The sequence below is a fragment of the Oncorhynchus keta genome, chromosome 21, assembly GCF_023373465.1.
Source record: "Oncorhynchus keta strain PuntledgeMale-10-30-2019 chromosome 21, Oket_V2, whole genome shotgun sequence".
In the NCBI taxonomy this organism is placed as follows: Eukaryota; Metazoa; Chordata; class Actinopteri; order Salmoniformes; family Salmonidae; genus Oncorhynchus; species Oncorhynchus keta.
In genome coordinates this window covers 1,368,296-1,389,380 of record NC_068441.1, presented here as the reverse complement: position 1 = coordinate 1,389,380, position 21,085 = coordinate 1,368,296, and the positions used below count along the sequence as shown (strand labels likewise).

Here is a 21,085-nt window from a genome sequence, read left to right as displayed (position 1 = left end):
TTCAAAAAGTCGACGATAAACTTTCACAAAACACTTCGAAATACTTTTGTAATGCAACTTTAGGTATTAGTAAACGTTAATAAGCGATCAAATTAATCACGAGAAGTGAAAGTGTTTTCTATAGGGGTCCGTCTTGAAATACTGTCCGTGTATTTCTCAACCAAAATATCCGGTCGGAGACGTGAAGAAAAAGCCTGTCTCTTGTTCGTTTGACCAAGAAACAAAGAATTGGCAAATGACAAGACTGTTGACATCGTGTGGAAGCTGTAGGTACTGCAACCTCATCCCTATTTAATGTCTTTCGCCCATAACAATGGGTTGAAGTGGCGGATGGATATATTTTTCCACTTTCAGTGATCAGATTTTCCTGCACTTATCAATGAAACGCACGTTCTGTAATAGTCACAGCCGTGATTTAACCAGTTTTATAAACGTCTGAGTGTGTTCTATCCACACATACTAATCATATGCATATACTATATTCCTGGCATGAGTAGCAGGGCGCTGAAATGTTGAGCGATTTTTTTTAACGGAATGTTCAAAAAATTAGAGGGTAGGAGGAAGAGGCTAACCTCCAAACGAGCTTCAATGCCATACAACACTCCTTCAGTGGCCTCCAACTGCTCTTAAACGCTAGTAAAACCAAATGCATGCTTTTCAACCGTTCGCTGCCTGCACCCGCACGCTTGACCAGCATCACCACCCTGGATGGTTCCGACCTTGAATATGTGGACATCTATAAATACCTAGGTGTCTGGCTAGACTGTAAACTCTCCTTCCAGACTCATATCAAACATCTCCAATCGAAAATCAAATCAAGAGTCGGCTTTCTATTCCGCAACAAAGCCTCCTTCACTCACGCCGCCTAACTTACCCTAGTAAAACTGACTATCCTACCGATCCTCGACTTCGGCGATGTCATCTACAAAATTGCTTCCAACACTCTACTCAGCAAACTGGATGCAGTTTATCAGTGCCATCCCCTTTGTCACTAAAGCAGCTTATACCACCCACCACTGCGACTTGTATGCTCTAGTCGGCTGGCCCTCGCTACATATTCGTCGCCAGGCCCACTGGCTCCAGGTCATCTACAAGTCCATGCTAGGTAAAGCTCCGCCTTATCTCAGTTCACTGGTCACGATGGCAACACCCACCCGTAACACGCGCTCCAGCAGGTGCATCTCACTGATCATCCCTAAAGCCAACACCTCATTTGGCCGCCTTTCTTTCCAGTTCTCTGCTGCCAGTGACTGGAATGAATTGCAAAAATCGCTGAATTTGGAGACTTATCTCCCTCACCAACTTCAAACATCTGCTATCTGAGCAGCTAACCGATCGCTGCCGCTGTACATAGTCTGTCGGTAAATAGCCCACCCATGTTTACCTACCTCATCCCCATACTGTTTTTATTTATTTTATTTTATGCTCTTTTGCACACCAATATCTCTACCTGTATATTACCATCTGATCATTTATCACTCCAGTGTTAATCTGCAAATTTGTAATTATTCGCCCTCCTCCTCATGCCTTTTTCTACTGTATTATTGACTTGTTAATTGTTTACTCCATGTGTAACTCTGTGTTGTCTGTTCACACTGCTATGCTTTATCTTGGCCAGGTCGCAGTTTCAAATGAGAACTTGTTCTCAACTAGCCTACCTGGTTAAATAAAGGTGAAATAAAATAAAAAAATATACTAGAGGTTTGACATTAGCAAAAGAGGGAAGGACAACTCCTGCTTGGAACTTACTGTAAGTGGCCCCCCTCTTCCTCGGTTCTCTGGCCAGTGGAGAGAGGCTAAATGTGTGTTGTCGTTGTTCTTGTTGTCTGGCGTGGATGTGTGAAGTCCACGCTGTTCTACCATGGTTTGTTAATGTGTTGTCCCTTCTGTTTCTCTCCCTCTCTGTGTTCCAGTACGCTACCTGCTGAAGAACAATGTCAGTCCAGACTTGTGCAACGAGGATGGACTCACTGCCCTACACCAGGTGAGTTTATGTTCCTCTGTCACTAATTATAAACAATATAATTACTAAGTCCTTCAATCCACATATTTTTCAGTGGCAGTCATACTTTAGGTCCAAATAGTTCTCCCCAGTCGCTCTGTCTCTCTCTAAAATCCAGGACACCAGACACTCAAAAAATATATATGGTTAACCGGCACCATCAACTGATTGAAAACCGCTTAAATGTACCAAAAAGTTATCGTATAAAATAAACATACTTGGTGGTGTAATGTGTGATGGAGCTGGTGCCAGAAAACCAGCTCGGGCCTTCAGCTCAGTCAGTCTGCTTGTCTGCTTGTCTGTCTGTCTGTCTGTCCACAACACCAGATCATCTGTACTCTTAGGATATAAAACTGAGCCTTCTGAGCCCTCCCCAAAAAATAGCAGCCACATCCAAGGATTGGGGGGGTTGTGGCACTTGCGTGTGTTTATTAACTCGGCTCGCCGAGCCGAACCGAATGAGTGTGCTCACATACTCTCAATCTGTTTTCCGAGTGTCGCAGTGGTCTAAGACTGCATCCCAGTGCAAGAGGTGTCACTGGTTCGAATCCAGACTGCATCACATCCGGCCGTGATTGTGAGTCCCATAGGGTGGAGCACAATTGGCCCAGCATCGTCCAGGTTTGGCTGGGGTACGCCGTCATTGTAAATAAGAATTTGTTCTTAACTGATTTTGCCTAGTTAAATAAATAAAGGATTCAAATGTTTCATGCCATGCAGTGGTGGGCTGCGTGCATGTTCGTGCGTGCGTCTTTACTTTGTGTTTGTCTGAGGTAGTGTTATTAATGAGTTGTTCCAGGCCATGCTATTGTACCTGCAGTGTGGTGTGCTCTCGTTATGACACGGGGCATTAATCAATGCAGCCCGGCACACACTTTGGCTCCGTCTCTATTCATGTTTCCTCAATTCCGTTTCTCAAAAAAAATTACAAACAATAAAAGGCGTATGCTGCAATAAACCCCGGGACAGTAGAGGGCGATGAGCTGGTAATAGCCATCTATGGCCAAACAAGGAAGTGACAACACACCCATGCAAGGAAGAGGCGAGCGGGAGAATAAAATAGTGTACACAGAGAGACACTTGACTGGCAAGAAAATATAATTTGTGCGAATTACCCAGGATCTACTAGACTTTATGTATCAAAACACAAATAATAGGCGAGATACGGAGACAGAGAAGATGCCCGCTACAGGTTTACAAGGGTGGATGTAGGGGCATACGGTCGAGAGAGCTATGGTGGGGTGTTTCAAGAGTCTTTTGGGTCAAAACTGCAGAAGACCCTCGATTTACAACCGCCAGCTGTCCTGCCAGGTTGTAAATCGAGCCAAGTCCTCATGTTTTCCTGGGAGATGCAACTTTCCGCCTACAAGAGGACCTCATGCTCCCTTATACATACATTTATGTTGATAATTGACTGTTGGAATCAATTTCACTTCTGTTTCACATTTCTCTTGTTTATGTATACATGTAGGCACCTCTCTGATGAATTCTGTTTTATTTATTTATATACAGTACCAGTCCAAATTTTGGACACCTAATTATAGGGTTTTATTTGTACTGTTTTCTACATTGTAGAATAGTAATGAAGACATCACAACTATGAAATAGCACATATGGAATCATAATTTTTTGTGCATTAAAATAAAATTGATGAGAAATACAGTGTAGACATTACTAATGTTGTAAATGACTATTGTAGCTGGAAATGGCAGATTTTTGAAATATATTTTATTTATTTTTATGGAATATCAACATAGGCGTACAGAGGCCCATTATCAGCAGCCATCACTCCTGTGTTCCAATGGCACATTCTGTTAGCTATTCCAAGTTTATCATTTTAATAGGCTAATTGATCATTAGAAAACCCTTTTTCAATTATGTTAGCACTGCTGAAAGCTGCTGTTCTGTTTTTAAATTTTTAATTTTACCTTTATTTAACCAGGCAAGTCAGTTAAGAACATATTCTTATTTTCAATGACGGCCTGGGAACAGTGGGTTAACTGCCTGTTCAGGGGCAGAACGACAGATTTGTACCTTGTCAGCTCGGGGGTTTGAACTGGCAACCTTCCGGTTACTAGTCCAACGCTCTAACCACTAGGCTACGCTGCCGCCCCAGTTTAAAGAAGCAATACAATTTGCCGCCTTTAGATTAGTTGATTATCTTCAGCATCATCATTTGTGGGTTTGATTACAGGCTCAAAAGGGCCAGAAACAACAACATTTCTTCTGAAATGTGTCAGTCTTTTCTTTTTCTGAGAAATGAAGGCTATTTCATGTGACAAATTGCCAAGAAACTGAAGATCTCATACAACGCTGTGTACTACTCCCTTCACAGAACAGTGCAAACTGGCTCTAACCAGATTAGAGTCCTCAACTGGCAACTTCGTAAAATAGTACCTGCAAAACACCAGTCTCAATGTCAACAGTGAAGAGGTGACTCTGGGATGCTGGCCTTCTAGGCAGCGTGCCATTGGAACACAGGAGTGGTGGTTGCTGATAATGGGCCTCTGTAACACCTATGTAGATATTTCATAAAAATCCGCTGTTTCCAGCTACGATAGTCATTTACAACATTAACAATGTCTACACTGTATTTCTGATCAGTATGATGTTATTTTAATGGACAAAAAAATACATTTCTAAGTGACCCCAGACTTTTGAATGGTAGTGTGTATTTTTTGTGTGTTGGGCATCAATTATACCTTGACTATCACCATTCATTCTCGCTGTCGATAATTCTAATGTTATAACTTCTAATTGTAACTGTATCCACTGGCGAATTGGGAGAGAGTGGAGTGATTGCTATCAAGAGCCAACATATTTTTTTGCGGCAGTGTTGTCTGCCAGCAGTAATGGTCTCTGGTTGATTGAGACATTCAATGAGCTATCATCGTTAAGTAACATAGGAAATGCAAAGCAGTGAATATTTACATTCATGCACTTTGAAATAAATGTTGTAACTTTGTCCTAGAAGCATTTAAATGCACAGCACTCCCCACATCATATGAATGAATATGCCTACCTGATACAGGGGACACAGTGAACAGTTGGAAATTGGGGCCAGTTTCATCGTAAAGTTTCCTTTAAATACAGTCTGAACAAACTTAAAATGTATAAATTCATGGTTCAGATTACGGGATGCCAAGGTCCAATTTTCCCATATTCTGTTCCAGTTAAAGGGTTTGTCAAATTCACTTAGATCTGTGAACCATATGTTTTTAATGGCTAGTTTAAAAATGTTTTTTTTTCAAAAGTTTATATATTATAGATATCAGTCCTTTCGGGAGCCCAGATCATTTATTTATAAATCCCATCATTGGATGGTTTGGTAGTAGGGTTTCCCAAGGGATTCCTTAGGACATCATAGCTGACCTAAATTGTAAGTATAGAAAAGGAGTTGGCTGGTAATACTGTATGTATGTGTCGTTCCAATCTCGGAAGGTTGTCAAACCATTACTGTCCATGATATTGGCAAGGACACGGATTACACATTTGGATCATTGGGGGGATGCAAAAGGCCACCCTCCAGATCAAATGGCATTATTGTGAAATATTGGAGTATAGATGGGCCATTTTGATTCCCAGTTACATTGTTTTTCAATTTTGCACCAAATATACATTTTGTGAGCAAAAAAAAGCACCAAAGCGTAGTTGACATTGTTTAACCTATTGCGACGAGCAATCCCGTATCCGGGAGTGTAATTATAGCCTCAAAAGCTCATTACCATAACGCAACATTAACTATTCATGAAAATCGCAAATGAAATAAATATATTGGCTCACAAGCTTATTAGCCTTTTGTTAAGAACACTGTCATCTCAGATTTTCACAAAATGCTTTTCAACCATAGCTACACAAGCATTTGTGTAAGAGTATTGATAGCAAGCATAGCATTAAGCCTAGCATTCAGCAGGCAACATTTTCACAAAAACAAGAAAAGCATTCAAATAAAATAATTTATCTTTGAAGAATTTCAGATGTTTTCAATGAGGAGACTCTCAGTTAAATAGCAAATGTTCAGTTTTTCCAAAAATATTATTTGTGTAGGAGAAATCGCTCCGTTTTGTTCATCACTTTGGCTAAGAAAAACCCCCGAAAATTCAGTCATTACAACGCAGACTTTTTTCAAAATTAACTCCAATATATCGTCGGAAACATGGCAAACGTTGTTTAGAATCAATCCTCAAGGTGTTTTTCACATATCTATTCGATGATAAATCTCTCGTTTGAGTTTGGTTTCTCCTCTGTTCAAAATGGAAAAATGCACGCACCTGGAGATTACGCAATAGTTTCGACGGAGGACACCGAGCTGACACCTGGTAAATGTTGTCTCTTATGGTCAATTTTCCAATGATATGCCTACAAATACGTCACAATGCTGCAAACACCTTGGGGAAATGACAGAAAGTGTAGGCTCATTCCTTGCGCATTCACAGCCATATAAGGAGACATTGGAACACAGCGCCTCCAAAATCTGGCTCACTTCCTGTATGAAATTTCATCTTGGTTTCGCCTGTAGTATTAGTTCTGTGGCACTCACAGACAATATCTTTGCAGTTTTGGAAACGTCAGTGTTTTCTTTCAGAAGCTGTCAATTATATGCATAGTCGAGCATCTTTTCGTGACAAAATATCTTGTTTAAAACGGGAACGTTTTTCATCCAAAAATGAAATACTGCCCCCAGAGGTTCAAGAGGTTAAGGGATATATCAGTAAAGACCACATCTTACAGTGCAACAGGAGACGTCATATGTCTTTCTATACTCAAATAATGAGAATGTATAATGAGATGACATGAGCAGTAGATTTGAGGGAAATTGCTGTTATTTACTTCGATTGACAAATTGCCTGAGCTTGGGGCCATGGATAATAAAAATAGCAAAAGAGATCACGATGTCTGCTGCATCTAGGGCTTCTGAACGGAGAAGAGCAGATATCACCTGTTAGAACTATGGCTAAGAGATTGGCATAGTGGGCCTTTACACACCTTTACAAAATTGCAGATTTGGGCACTGATAAACGCTTAAATTTGAACACGGTGGCCGTACAATTAACATGCTGTACATGACGTCAGAGCTCTGGCTCTGCTCTTCACAGCCCTGCATGGGTTTTGACTGACAGAAGTTCTGTTCTGAACTTGAGCACCTGGGACTCTAGGTATTCTGAAAGATGAGACGTTGAGGATTATTATAAATGCCGCTTTGATGTCATACAAGCAAACACCCGTGAGTTCAATTGGGCACTTCACATTTCCATATCATAAAACGTTCACGATCACTTTGTTTGATGTACCATTACAAGATGACATGGCGTAATACCCTTGGTTGTTCTGAACAGACCAGTTAGTTCTCTCACTCAAACCCTTGTCATTTTTTTTGTCTTGTGTTGCACCTACCCCCATTTCCCAGGAATATTCTCATGTTACTGAATGTATCCGTGGTATTGTCAGATTTTGTTATCAACAAATGTGGCAAAAGTTAAGTAAATGTCAAATTCAATTAAAATCAACAGTGTAATGTTTGGATTCAGTCCTGTGTCAGGTGAACTGTTGTGTCCTCGTCTTTTGGTCTAATCATTCATTCTCCCATAATCTCGAAACGGTTCCCTTTCAATTGCTGCCATGGATATGCATTTCATATTTTTTCCGCGAGAAACATTTCAATTTAGTCCTATCCATATAGGCCAATTCCCACGAGTGTAAAGGGTTAATCATATTAATGAAATAGGAGCTAATTCCCATATGTTCCAAGACAGACCAGAGATACAGTAGGACCATTCTAGTCTATCAAAAGTGTTTTCTGCATCGAGAGAGAACCCAAGGAGCTGTTGTTTCTGATTTTAGTATTTACGATATGTAAGAGTCGACTGAGGTTATGAGGTTACTTTTTTTTTAACAAACCGCTTTGGTCCTGTAATTTTTGTTTGTTTTGGATAGAAAGTGTTGTTGGTGAGAGATTCGGCACAGTGCAGTGACGTTGCTCAGGCTGATCATCTCAAACATACTGTATAATTTATGTAGCTCTCTGCTCTGTCTGGCACCACTTGGTGATGGGTGGGTGGCAAGACATCTTCTCTCTCATGGAAAATAAATAAATGTCTCAATTTAATTTCCTGTGCGATTAGTCATAAGAAGAGAAGAGTAGGCGACTTTAATTTCATTTTCTAAGTTTATATGTTCCGTTAGTCTGTCAGCGTCATGTAAATATAGTAACTCATTTCATTTCGATGGTCAGCACCACACCTCAAAGTGTGTGTGTTTTCACTTTTGTGTTTGTTCTATTCTCTCCCTGGCACATAATTCTGGACCATGGGTGGCATGTCTTGACTGAGGGGTCTGGGCCTCTTGGTCCAGTGACAGGCCTCTATGTTGGAGCACAATGATTTGTTTGATTTATTTATGGAGTTAGAAAATACTTCACATATAGATAAAGAGAATACATTAGATCCAAGAGGATAACATAAAAGTATCATATAACAACTTACATCCAATATCGTTCTGGAAAGGAAAATAATGACCAATTGACTATACATGAAGAACACACACTAGCTTTGTTATTTTTAAACCTGCTGCAAATACCGTGAAAGTATTTGTGTGTGGGGGGGGGGGGGTTATTTTATCCTTGTGGGGACATAAAATCCTCAAGTCCCAACGGGGACAGTAAAACAAGGAAAACTCAGCCCCGTTTCCCATATCCCCATGAGCACAAAGGTTATTTTAAACTTCAGTGTTAGGGTCACAATTAGCGTTACATTTACATTACATTTAAGTCATTTAGCAGACGCTCTTAACCAGAGCGACTTACAAATTGGTGCATTCACCTTATGACATCCAGTGGAACAGTCACTTTGCAATAGTGCATCTAAATCTTAAAAGGGGGGGTGGGTGAGAAGGATTACTTATCCTATCCTAGGTATTCCTTAAAGAGGTGGGGTTTCAGGTGTCTCCGGAAGGTGGTGATTGACTCCGCTGTCCTGGCGTCGTGAGGGAGTTTGTTCCACAATTGTCAAGTCTTTTTTTACTTCAGTTAATTTGAGAATACTTTCTTAACACTTATTTTTCTTTCAACTGCATTGTTGGTTAAGAGCTTGTAAGTAAGCATTTCATCAAAATTTGATTTGATGTTAGGGGCTAGGGAAAATAGGATTTTGAATGGACATTTCTTTTAGGTCCCCACGAGGATAGGAGAACATAATGTGTGTGTGTGTGCGTGTGCGCGGGCTCATCTGAAGTGTCACGACACCAATTTCAGGTGTCGTCATCCAGCTGGCTTTGTTTTATCACTGATAGATCCTTCACACGTGATGATGAGTGCACTGGAATCTGAGAATTGGACACAGTTATGCCCTGTTCACCAGTGAGTTTGAGTGCCTTCACGAAAGTGTCACATCGTGTAAAGAAATGTCTGAACACATCTGAAGGCCTGTCAATCTCACTTGCTCCCAGAATAAAAGAGCAGTGATGTAAAGTAATTAAATAAAATACCCCAAAAAATGTATTAAGTAGTACTTTAAAGTATCTGTACTTTACTATCTGTATTTTTGGCAACTTCTACTTCACTATATTCCTAAAGAAAATAATGAACTTTTTACTCCATACATTTTCCCTGACACACACTTGTAACATTTTGACCGGAAAATTGTCCAATTCACACACTTATCAAGAGAACATCCCTGGTCATCCCTACTGCCTCTGATCTGTCAGACGCACTAAACACAAATGCTTTGTTTGTAAATGATGTCTGCGTGTTGGATTGTGCACCTGGCTATCCGTCAATAAAAACAATAAACATTTGTGCCGTCTGGTTTGCTTAATATAAGTAAGTTGAAATGATTTCTACTTTTGATGCTTAAGTACATTTTAGCCATTCCATTTACTTTTGATACTTAAGTATATTTAAAATCAAATACGTTTAGATTTTTACTCGAGTGGTATTTTACTGGGTGACTTTCACTTTTACTTGAGTCATTTTCTATTAAGGTATCTTTACTCTAGTATGACAATTGAGGACTTTTTCCACCACTATAAAAGAGTAACCCAGGAGTGCTTTAGAAGGTTTTGATATAATACCAAGCAACAGTACCACACTCCAGTATTCCATACTCTGTAGCCTTCCAACTAAACAAACACTGAGGCCATATTTACCTTTACTGTACAGTACTTCAGCCTTGTTCTCTCCTCTCACCATCTAGTCTCAGATATCCCTGACCTTGGAGCAATGTAAGCCAAAACACTTAAAACATTTTTTTTTTTTTACAGACAACTCTCTCAAGTTTGGGTAGGCGGGGCTTAAAATGCGTCCCAACTGATACATTGCCGGAAGCAAACCATCTGTCTAGAGACTACGCTTCACCAGGCCCTTCATTAACTCCTAACCACCCAGTAAAACAGTTCCCCTGTCTTTCAGCCCACAGTTTATGTATTAGACTCCGTACTATTAACCAAACACTGACTCCATAATATTATTTTGTTACCCTGGACCTTTACAGTGCATCAGCCTTGCTTTCTGCTCTTCCCCTGCCCACCACCCCTCCAATCCATACAACCCACAGCCAGAGCCCAGTAACACAGCCAGTGTTGTTATCCACACACACAGATGCACAATCTGCCTCTTTGTGAGGCAGGCCTTCGTCTCTAAATACTTTGCATGAGCAGTTATGAAAGACACATTATTTCCTTCCCCGGTCGGTTCATTGTCTTAGCGCAGGCAGAGGGCCGGGGGAGGCAGGCAACAGGGGAATTACAGGGAAAGGCTTGGGGGATTAGCCTAACAGCTAGTATGTGGGCTCAAATATGTGCGTTTTAAAGCGGGTTCTTATGGTAATGCTAATGGTGGGCTAGCCAAGCTGTAATCCAGATGAGGGTAAATTATTTTGACATGGACACAGTTGGGTTTGCCTGTACACTTTGCCTAAATGTACCCTTTGCCTAACACAAGCTGAAGATTTTGACTTTATCCAATCATGAGTACAAATGCAACATTTAAGTTGTAAACCATGTTTAGCTACTGTACATTTCACACATTAGAGGTGGTTTCTAGGGCTGTATTAATGGCAAATATTTTGTAGGCCTACAAATGTATTTGACTTTACTGTTTCCACTAGTGTTTACTCTGTATTTGATAGGAAATTGTGTGGTAACAATGGTTACTTCCTGGTGACTTTCAGTTTAAAAAGAAACTTTTTTTTTCTTTCAACTGTGGCTATGGCTCATGTTATTTCACCTAGACGAACTGTACCATGTACCTTGTAACTTTGTCTCTTCTGCTGTCAAACAGTTTGCACGCACGCACGCACGCATGCACACACACATGCACGCAGAAACACATCTCACACACACAGATCGCACAGGAAGAACAGAAATAAGCACCACCACCTGTATTATGTGTCATAATGTTCTGCTCCTTGAAGCCAATAAGGAAGTTATTAAACAAGTCTCTCTCACAGACATACACATTCTGTGTCTAAGAAGGGAAATATCCCGAGAACAAACTGATCTCTTGTCAAGCTCATAGTCTGTAGAGTTATGTTTCAAATACTGTGTGTTGGCAATTCCACGGTAACGGAATGATGCTGATAATCTGATTGTTCAGTTTAAAAGTATGCCAAATAAAAACTATTGATTTGAAAAGTAAAAAAACTAGACTACTTTGAACAATTTCCAACGTTTTGCAAAAACACATTTACTCACACAAGTGCAGATGTAAAGTTTGGTAATAGAATGACTGTAAAATCTCCCTCCAATTTAATGTGACCACGTTTTCCAATAGCTCTGTTAAATACCTACTCTGAATTAAGATTCAAAGATGCCTGAATAATGTGGTGTCAGCTATGAAATTATATCTATTTTGGTTACTGACCTACAGTAAGTGAAGTGGGTGAACACCCAGTAACAGCATGATGGTAACAGAATGACATGGTTCCCTGACCTGTACTATTGACCCTTTCAAACGGCTTTTTGAGGAGAAGTGGAAGTGAACCCTGGAACCCCAAAGAACTTCCGTTGTTTGTAAACAACAACCGTTAAATCGCGGCTGTAAATAGCTAGCTGGCTAAGCTTGCTAATCTATTTTAGTTGTTTTTTCAAGGTAAGAATTGGCAGTTTGACAGAATGTATTCCCAGGTGGGATGGTCCTTACGTCCCGAGACACATCCATTTTTCTAAATTAAAGTTTATAGATTTCCCAAAGAAGCATCGTAGTGGGCTGCATTGCCTGCATGTATGGCTAGTAATGTTAGCACAGCAGGAGGTGGTGGATGATGTGTAGCACATGGGTAAGTTGTTTATTAAGTTAACCATCTATTCTAGGTAACGTCAGGTATCTAGCTATCTACCTACGTGTAAATATGATAGACTGCCATCCATTAGTTGTTTTTTATGACACAAACATAAGTTTAATCTGCTAACAACAATGTTAGCTACCAAGCTAGTAGCGAAGCTAGCTAGCTAAAGAACAATGTCCAGTCCCAAAGAGAGAACTATGACAATAAAAAAGCACAATTGCAACGAAATATCAAATGTTACATCATTTGAGAATAATTAAACTGGTCTAATTTCTATGTTACCTAACCTCAGATACAGAGACCTGTGAAAGCTGCTATTCCCTGTCTGTGGATGAAGTTCACAAAGAAACTCCATCCAAGATCTAGCTACTGGATGTGCAGGTTTCTGTTACAGCCCTGACATTCTGATTCTGATTATTTTAAACCCCCTATTCATTTAACTATTCAATCTCCAGTGGTGTAAGGTACTTAAGTAAAAATACTTGAAAGTACTAATTAAGTAGTTGTTTTGAGTATCTGTACTCTACTATTTATATTTTCGACTACTTTTACTTCACTACATTCCTTAAAAAATTATGTACTTTTTATTCCATACATTTTCCCTGCCACCCAAAACTACTTGTTATATTTTAAAAGCTTAGCAGGACAGGACAATAGTCTAATTCACACACTTATAAAGAGAACATCCCTGGTAATCCCTTCTGCCTCTTATCTGGTGGACTCACTAAACACATGCTTTGTTTGAGAATTATGTCCGAGTGTTTTAGCGAGCCCATGGCTATCCGTTAATACATAAAAAATATGGATAATGGTGCCATCTGGTTTGCTTAATGAGGAATTTGAAATAATTTATACTTTTCCTTTTGATACTTACGTCTATTTTAGCAATTACAGTCGTGACCAAATGTTTTGAGAATGACACAAATATTAATTTTCACATTCTGCTGCCTCACTTTGTATGATGGCAATTTGCATATACTCCAGAATGTTATGTGGAGTGATCAGATTAATTGCAGTTAATTGCAAAGTCCCTCTTTGCCATGCAAATGAACTGAATCCCCCCAGCACTGCCACAAAAGGACCAGCAGACATCATGTCAAGGCTGGAGGTCACTCTGTCATGCTGATTGAGTTCAAATAACAGACTGGAAGCTTCAAAAGGAGGCTGGTGCTTGGAATGATTGTTCTTCCTCTGTCAACCATGGTTACCTACAAGGAAACATGTGCTGTCATCATTGCTTTGCACAAAAAAGGCTACACAGGCAATGATATTGCTGCCAGTAAGATTGCACCTAAATCAACCATTTATCGGATCATCAAGAACTTCAAGGAGAGTGGTTCAATTGTTGTGAAGAAGGCTTCAGGGTGCCCAAGAAAGTCCAGTAAGCGCCAGGACAGTCTCCTACAGTTGATTCAGCTGTGGGATCGGGGCACCACCAGTACAGAGCTTGCTCAGGAATGGCAGTAGGCAGTTGAGTGCATCTGCATGCACAGTGAGGCAAAGACTTTTGGAGGATGGCCTGGTGTCAAAAAGTGCAGCAAAGAAGCCACTTCTCTCCAGGAAAAACATCAGGGACAGACTGATATTCTGCAAAAGGTACAGGGATTGGACTGCTGAGGACTGGGATAAAGTCATTTTCTCTGAATCCCCTTTCCGATTGATTGAGGCACCCGGATAAAAGCTTGTCCGGAGAAGAAGTGTGTCATGCCAACAGTAAAGCATCCTGAGACCATTCATGTGTGGTGTTGCTTCTCAGCCAAGCGAGTGGGCTCACTCACAATTTTGCCTAAGAACACAGCCATGAATAAAGAATGGTACCAACACATCCTCCGAGAGCAACTTCTCCCAACCATCCAGGAACAGTTTTGTGACGAACAATGCCTTTTCCAGCAAGATGGAGCACCTTTCCATAAGGAAAAAGTGATAATTAAGTGGCTCTGGGAACAAAACATTGATATTTTGGGTCCATGGCCAGGAAACTCCCCAGACCTTAATCCCGTTGAGGACTTGTGGTCAATCCTCAAGAGGCGGGAGGACAAACAGAAACCCAAACATTCTGACAAACTCCAAGCATTGATTATGCAAGAATAGGCTGCCATCAGTCAGGATGTGGCCCATAAGTTAATTGACAGTATGCCAGGGCAGATTGCAGAGGTCTTGAAAAAGAAGGGTCAACAATGCAAATTCTGACTCTTTGCATCAACTTCATGTAATTGTCAATAAAAGCCTTTGACACTTATGAATGGCTTGTGTTCCATATTAACATCTGACAAAAATATCCAGACACTGAAGCAGCAAAATTTGTGGGATTAATATTTGTGTCATTCTCAACTTTGGGCCACGACTGTACATTTGCTTTTGATATTTATGCATATTTAAAACCAAATTATTTTAGACTTTTACTCGTGTAATACTTTGCTGAGTGACTCACTTTCTTTGTTAAGAATTTAGCCTCAACATGCTTTTGGGAAAGCTGGCCCAGATTATGCCTTTAAGTTTGACTTGGTCCTTGGGAAACCCATAGATGAGCATACAATGGTGAATGTGCGAGACTCTGATTTTCTAGTTTTCTGCTATGATGAATATTGGATTGGAATTGCAGATGATGATGGATGATTAAAACTTGGCCGTGAAGGTGAAATTCAAGCATTCAAGTTTCCAGCAAGGTAATTTTCTTGGCCAAACAGAGAGGATATGTCATGTACCAAAAACGAGCACAATCTCCCCCCCCTAAGGCACCAACCACTGCAACTGGTCGCCAATATCATTTGGGATGTAGCGACATCACTCCAATAGAAGATGCACTGAAGCAGTAGCTCAGTTGGTAGAGCATGGCGCTTGTAACGCCAGGGTAGTGGGTTCGATCCCCGGGACCACCCATACATAGAATGTATGCACACATGACTGTAAGTCGCTTTGGATAAAAGCGTCTGCTAAATGGCATATATTATTTATTATATAAAATAAAGTGAAAGACTAAATGAAGAATTAGTAGTCCTCTTGGCAGTTTTTTTTATTTCATATGAATATATCAGGACAAACCCATTGTTCTAACTTTAACTCTTCCCTCTACATTTTATAAATCATTATCATTTGAAGGTTAAGTGTTGAATTAACATTGAGGGAACACCATCTAGTGGTTAGAACCTGGTAAGGTAACACTTTATTTGGATTGTCTATCCGTAGATGCTCTATAGCAGGTATTCCCAAATTGGGGTACGTGCGATGCCGTCGGGGTACGGAAAATAAAAATGTGATTCAAATACAAAAATATATAATAATAATGTGTATGTGTGTGTGTGTATATATATCATTTTATTTTTGGCAGTGAAACGAGGCCACTCAGGTAAGAGAAAAAAATATTTTTTTTTTCCTTAACTGAGTAGCCTTGTTTCACTGCCAAAAATAAAATAAAACCATCTAGTGTTAAGCCAAATAATAACACAATGTCAAATACAGGTAGCATAGTCAAATAATTATCAAATCACATTAACTGTTACTCTCTCGCGGGAATTCCACTAACGGTCCATATGTAGCCAAACGTAGATATCTCACAACTCAATGAAACCTTCACTCTTGCGCAGACATTTAGAAACAATACATGCCCACTTGAGAAATAAGCCACAGGAGTTTTTTGAGTGACAATTAATGACTATAGAATAGTAATATATGTATAAAAGCAACAGATACCATTAATAAGAAGGGGCTAGAAGCGTCATATGGTGAGTTACCGAGTGGCTAGGACAGGCAAGCCCCATACTATTGTGGAGGACTTAATTCTTCCTGTTGCCACGGATATGGCTGGGACAATGCTGTGGGAAAAGACCCAAAAAACTATTCATCAAACACTGTTTCACGGTGCATCAGTGACATGGCAGGAGATGTTTTGAAACTATTACTGTTTCGCATACAAGCCAGTGAATTCTATGCATTACAGCTGGATGAATCAACAGACGTGGCGGGCCTGGCACAGCTCCTGGTATGTGTCCGTTATGTTAATGGGGGTCAATTAAGGAAGACATCCTCTTCTGGAAACCAGGACAATATTTTTAAAATACTGGACAGCTTTGTGACATCAAATGGACGTTGGTGGTCAAGATGTGTTGGTGTCTGTACTGATGGCGCAAAAGCCACGATAGGGAGACATAGCGGAGTGGTAACGCGCATGCAAGCAGTGGCTCCTGATGCCACTTGGGTACACTGCAGCATTCACCGAGAGGCTCTTGCTGCCAAGGGAATGCCTGACAGCTTGAAATACATTTTCTACAGAGAAAATGGTTAACTTCGTTAAAGCAAGGACCCTGAACTCTCGTATCTTCTACACTATACAATGATATGGACAGCGACCATGTAACGCTGGTTATGAAGAGGCAAGGTATTGACACGTTTTTTAAAATTGAGAGACAAGCTTAAAGTTTTCTTTTAATGACCATAATTTTCACTTGTCTGACTGCTTGCATGATGACAAGTTTTTCACACGACTGGCCTATATAGGTGATGTTTTTTCTCATCTGAATGATCTGAGTCTAGGATTACAGGGACTCACCGCACCTATATTCAATGTGCGGGACAAAATTGAGGCTATGATTTAAGAAGTTGGAGCTCTCATCTGTCTGCATTAAGAACAACACACAGGTCTTTCCATAATTGTCAAATGTGATATAGCGAAGCACCTGAGTGAGTTGGGTGCGCAATTACGCAGGTACTTTCCCGAAACAGATGACACAAACAACTGGATTCATTATCCCTTTCATGCCCTTCCTCCAGTCCACTTACCAATAACAAGAGAGCCTCATCGTAACTGCAACAAGCGATTCTGTGAAAATTGGATTTAAACAGAAGCCACTGCCAGATTACTGGATTGGCCTGCGCTCAGAGTGTCCTGCCTTGGCAAATCGGGCTGTTAAGGCACTGATACCCTTTGCAACCGCGTACCTATGTGAGCGTGGATTCTCGGCCCTCACTAGCACGAGAACTAAATCGAGGCACAGACTGTGTGTGGAAAATTATTTAAGACTAAGACTCTCTCCAATACAACCTAACATTGCAGAGTTTTGTGCATCCTTTCAAGCACACCCTTCTCATTAACCTGTGGTGAGTTATTTACAATTTTCGATGAGCAAATAAGGTTTTATATGTAAGATGGTTAAATAAAGAGCAATTATTGATGATTATTATTATTATTATTATTATTTGTGCCCTGGTCCTATATGAACTCTGTCATTTCCCACAAGCCGGGTTGTGACAAACTCACACTCATTCTTATGTTAAATATATCGTATAATGTGTGTGGCAGGCTTATAATGATGGCCAAAATCAACATTGACAATAATATAATGATGGCCAAAAACAACATTCACAATAACATTGTGAAGAACAAGGCTTGCTAGGGGGACAAAGCAATGCTTGTTGTAAGGACAACATGTAGACAGCATAGGTAACTAGTTAGAAGCGTGGGGGCTGGTGGCTAGCAAATCATATCTCATGTAAACAGCGCAATAAGCTAGCTAGCTAGCTAGTCAGAATGCTTGCGGCTAATAGCTAGCAATACTGAGCACAGTAGAACGCTATAGCCACGAAGCTAGTGGGGCATTAGCTAGCTAGCAGCTACCTCGTCGTCAAGGTGCCGTGGCTAGCTCAGTGCTGCCTGAAGAAAACTGTATGGGGGCAGAGTTAGTCTTCAGATAGTGGGCTCCTGCGACCGAATGACCCACGAGGCTGAGACCGTCGCTCTGTTTAACACAAACGGGAGAACTTAGGTTAAATTACGCGAGAGAAGGGAGCTAACAATGCTAATGTGTTGCAGGTAGGGTATGCTAGTGAGGTTAGCGTGCCTCTCAGCGAGCTTACCAAGTTAGTCTAAGCTTTGCAGCGTGGTATAATCGAGTTGCAATAGCTGGCCATGAAGCAAGCTACCAATGGAGACTGAGAAGTAGAAAGGAATTTTTACACAAAACAAAAAACTTTCGGTCAGTACTCAACTTCTCGACAGGGTCCGAAGACCTACGCTTGGCGGCGATGTCCTTTAAGGTTCACTTGTGAGCAGTTAAGTAGGAAAACAGGGATCCAGTCGATCTGAGGAGAGCTAGAGAATGGTTCCCTTTGTGAGGAAGAGCAGTGAGAATAACCAGAGGTCTGGAGAGTACCTCATTTTAAAGAGGTGATGGGCTCACATCATTTGCCACTCTACCTGTCTGTCTCCAATAGATTATTTTGATTGGTTATTCCAAGAGTAGGTGATCTTAGCGAATCCCCGTTGTGAGATATCAAAACAAATCATTGTAAAGAGAACTTTGTTTGTCTTTCAAGGTTTGCCATACAGTATCTCTGATCTCTATGTTCCTTTTCTTTCATTTGTCTCTGTCATTCTCTGTACAGCCTCTGTAAAGGCTATCACAGTGACACACCTCCATAGCATTAGCAGTGGTATAAAGTATCTAGGTAAAAATACTTTGAAGTACTTAAGTTGTTTTTGGGGATATCTATCTTACTTTACTATTTATATTTTTGGCAACTTTTACTTTTACACTACATTTCTAAGGAGAAATATGTACTTTTTTACTCCCATACATTTTCCCTGACACCCAGAAGTACTTGTTACATATTTGAATGTTCAGTCAGGACAGCAATATGGTCCAATGCACGCACATATCAATATAACGTGTTGTCATCCCGACTGCCTCTGAACTGGCATACTCACTAAACATATATACTGCGTTTGTAAATTATGGCTGAGTGTTAGTGTGCCCCAGGCTGTCCTTAAATAAATAGAAATGCTGCCCGTTTTGCATAATATAAGGAATTTGTAAGGAGCATATAGCATTTTCTTTTTACTTTTACTCAAAGATGACAACTGATACTTTTTCCACCACTGTACTTAATTATATTTAATACCAGATACTATTACTCAAGTAGTATTTGACTGGGGGTGACTTTACTTTTACTCAAGTATGACAATTGAGTACTTTGACCACCACTGAGCATTAGTTAGCTCCAATTATTTCTGATGGAGAAAACAATGGTTTTCCACACCCTGGTAATTTGTTTGTTTTACTCTTAGCCCACTTCTTGCTGTTAATTACACACACAACCCACACAGCAGTGGAAATGTCAGAGTAACATCTTTGTGATGCTTAATGTATTCTTAACAAGTCTCAGTGGAATTATAAAGTTCTATAAAATACATTTATACAGCATTAGAGATTCTGTCTCATAGATTCTACAGGGTCTTGTTACATCGATGCATTTAGTTTGTAGCATTAAATTAAGCTAATATTCCATTGCTTCCTCTCTTGCTACCTCTCTCGCTTCCTCTCTCTCTCGCTACCTCTCTCTCTCCCCCAGTGCTGTATTGATAACTATGAGGAGATGGTAAAGATCCTGTTGAATCGTAGTGCCAGTGTAAACGCCCAGGACAATGAACTTTGGACCCCGCTACATGCTGCTGCCACCTGTGGACATGCAGGACTGGTCAAGGTCCTCATACAACAGTAAGACAGTGGCTTAGTCACACTACACATAACACTGCAGCTTTCCATCTATATGTCTTGTATTTATTAATGTCAGATCTGTATTTTATTTGGTCCAAGACTATTACAGTACAGTGAGAGCATACATTTTTACTATGTTTTTGATCCCTGAGGAGATTAAACCCATGACCTTGGCATTGCAATCGCTATGCTCTAACCAATTAAGTCACACTTATCTCTTATTGGTTTTCCACCTTCCCAGTGGAGCAGACCTGTTAGCTGTGAACTCTGACGGCAACATGCCCTATGACCTGTGTGAAGATGACCCTACCCTGGATATCATCGAGACCGCAATGGCCAATCGAGGTGAGCGAATAAAAAAAAATATATACTTCTTTGATATGTCAGCCGGCTTTCACTGTAGCACCGGAAGTCCTAGTTCTCTGATATCCTCAATAATATAGCTGAACGGTAGAGCAGTGGAGGCTAGTGACTTGAAAAATGTGGGAGGATGGGAGACCCACGGAATAGGCGTGGACTGCACGGAGATGACAAAGCGTGTTTCAGAGATTGTCATTTAAATTTTTTTTTTTTTTTAACCTGAAACCACTTAATAAAGACATTTATAGTCAAATATTATTGGGCTACTTACACAGTGTTGGCAAGGGATCACAGCAGTGATTGAATGAGTGTATCAATCGATCAATCAAATGTATTTTTAAAGCCCTTCTTACATCAGCTGATGTCACAACGTGCTGTACAGAAACCCAGCCTAAAACTCCAAACGGCAAGCAATGCAGGTGTAGAAGCACAGTGGCTAGGAAAAACTCTCTAGAAAGGCCAGAACCTAGGAAGAAACCTAGTGGTGGCCAGTCCTCTTCTGGCTGTCCCGGGTGGAGATTATAACAGAACATGGCCCAGATGTTCAAATGTTCATAGATGACCAGCAGGGTCAAATAATAATAATAATCACAGTGGTTGTAGAGGGTGCAACAGGTCAGCACCTCAGGAGTAAATGTCAGTTGGCTTTTCATAGCCGATCATTCAGAGTATCTCTACCTACCGCTCCTGCTGTCTCTACAGAATTGAAAACAGCAGGTCTGGGACAGGTAGCATGTCCGGTGAACAGGCCAGTGTTCCATAGCCGCAGGCAGATCTGTTGAAACTGGAGAAGCAGCACGACCAGGTGGACTGGGGACAGCAAGGAGTCATCAGGCCAGGTAGTCCTGAGGCATTGTCCTAGGGCACAGGTCCTCCGAGAGAGAGAAAGAAATAGAGAATTAGAGAGAGCATACTTAAATTCACAGGACACCGGATAAGACTGGAGAAATACT

General features: G+C 40.6%; 1 protein-coding gene across 1 annotated transcript in view; it reads left to right on the top strand.

Moving 5' to 3' along the window:
• Positions 1-21,085, top strand: part of LOC118399911 (protein phosphatase 1 regulatory inhibitor subunit 16B) — a 131,669-nt gene that overhangs the window by 84,059 nt on the left and 26,525 nt on the right. Inside the window, exons 3-5 of the mRNA XM_035796131.2 lie at positions 1,914-1,984; positions 19,627-19,772; positions 20,014-20,117. Of these exons, the coding sequence (XP_035652024.1) occupies positions 1,914-1,984; positions 19,627-19,772; positions 20,014-20,117 (321 nt within the window). The remainder of the gene's footprint in view (positions 1-1,913; positions 1,985-19,626; positions 19,773-20,013; positions 20,118-21,085) is intronic.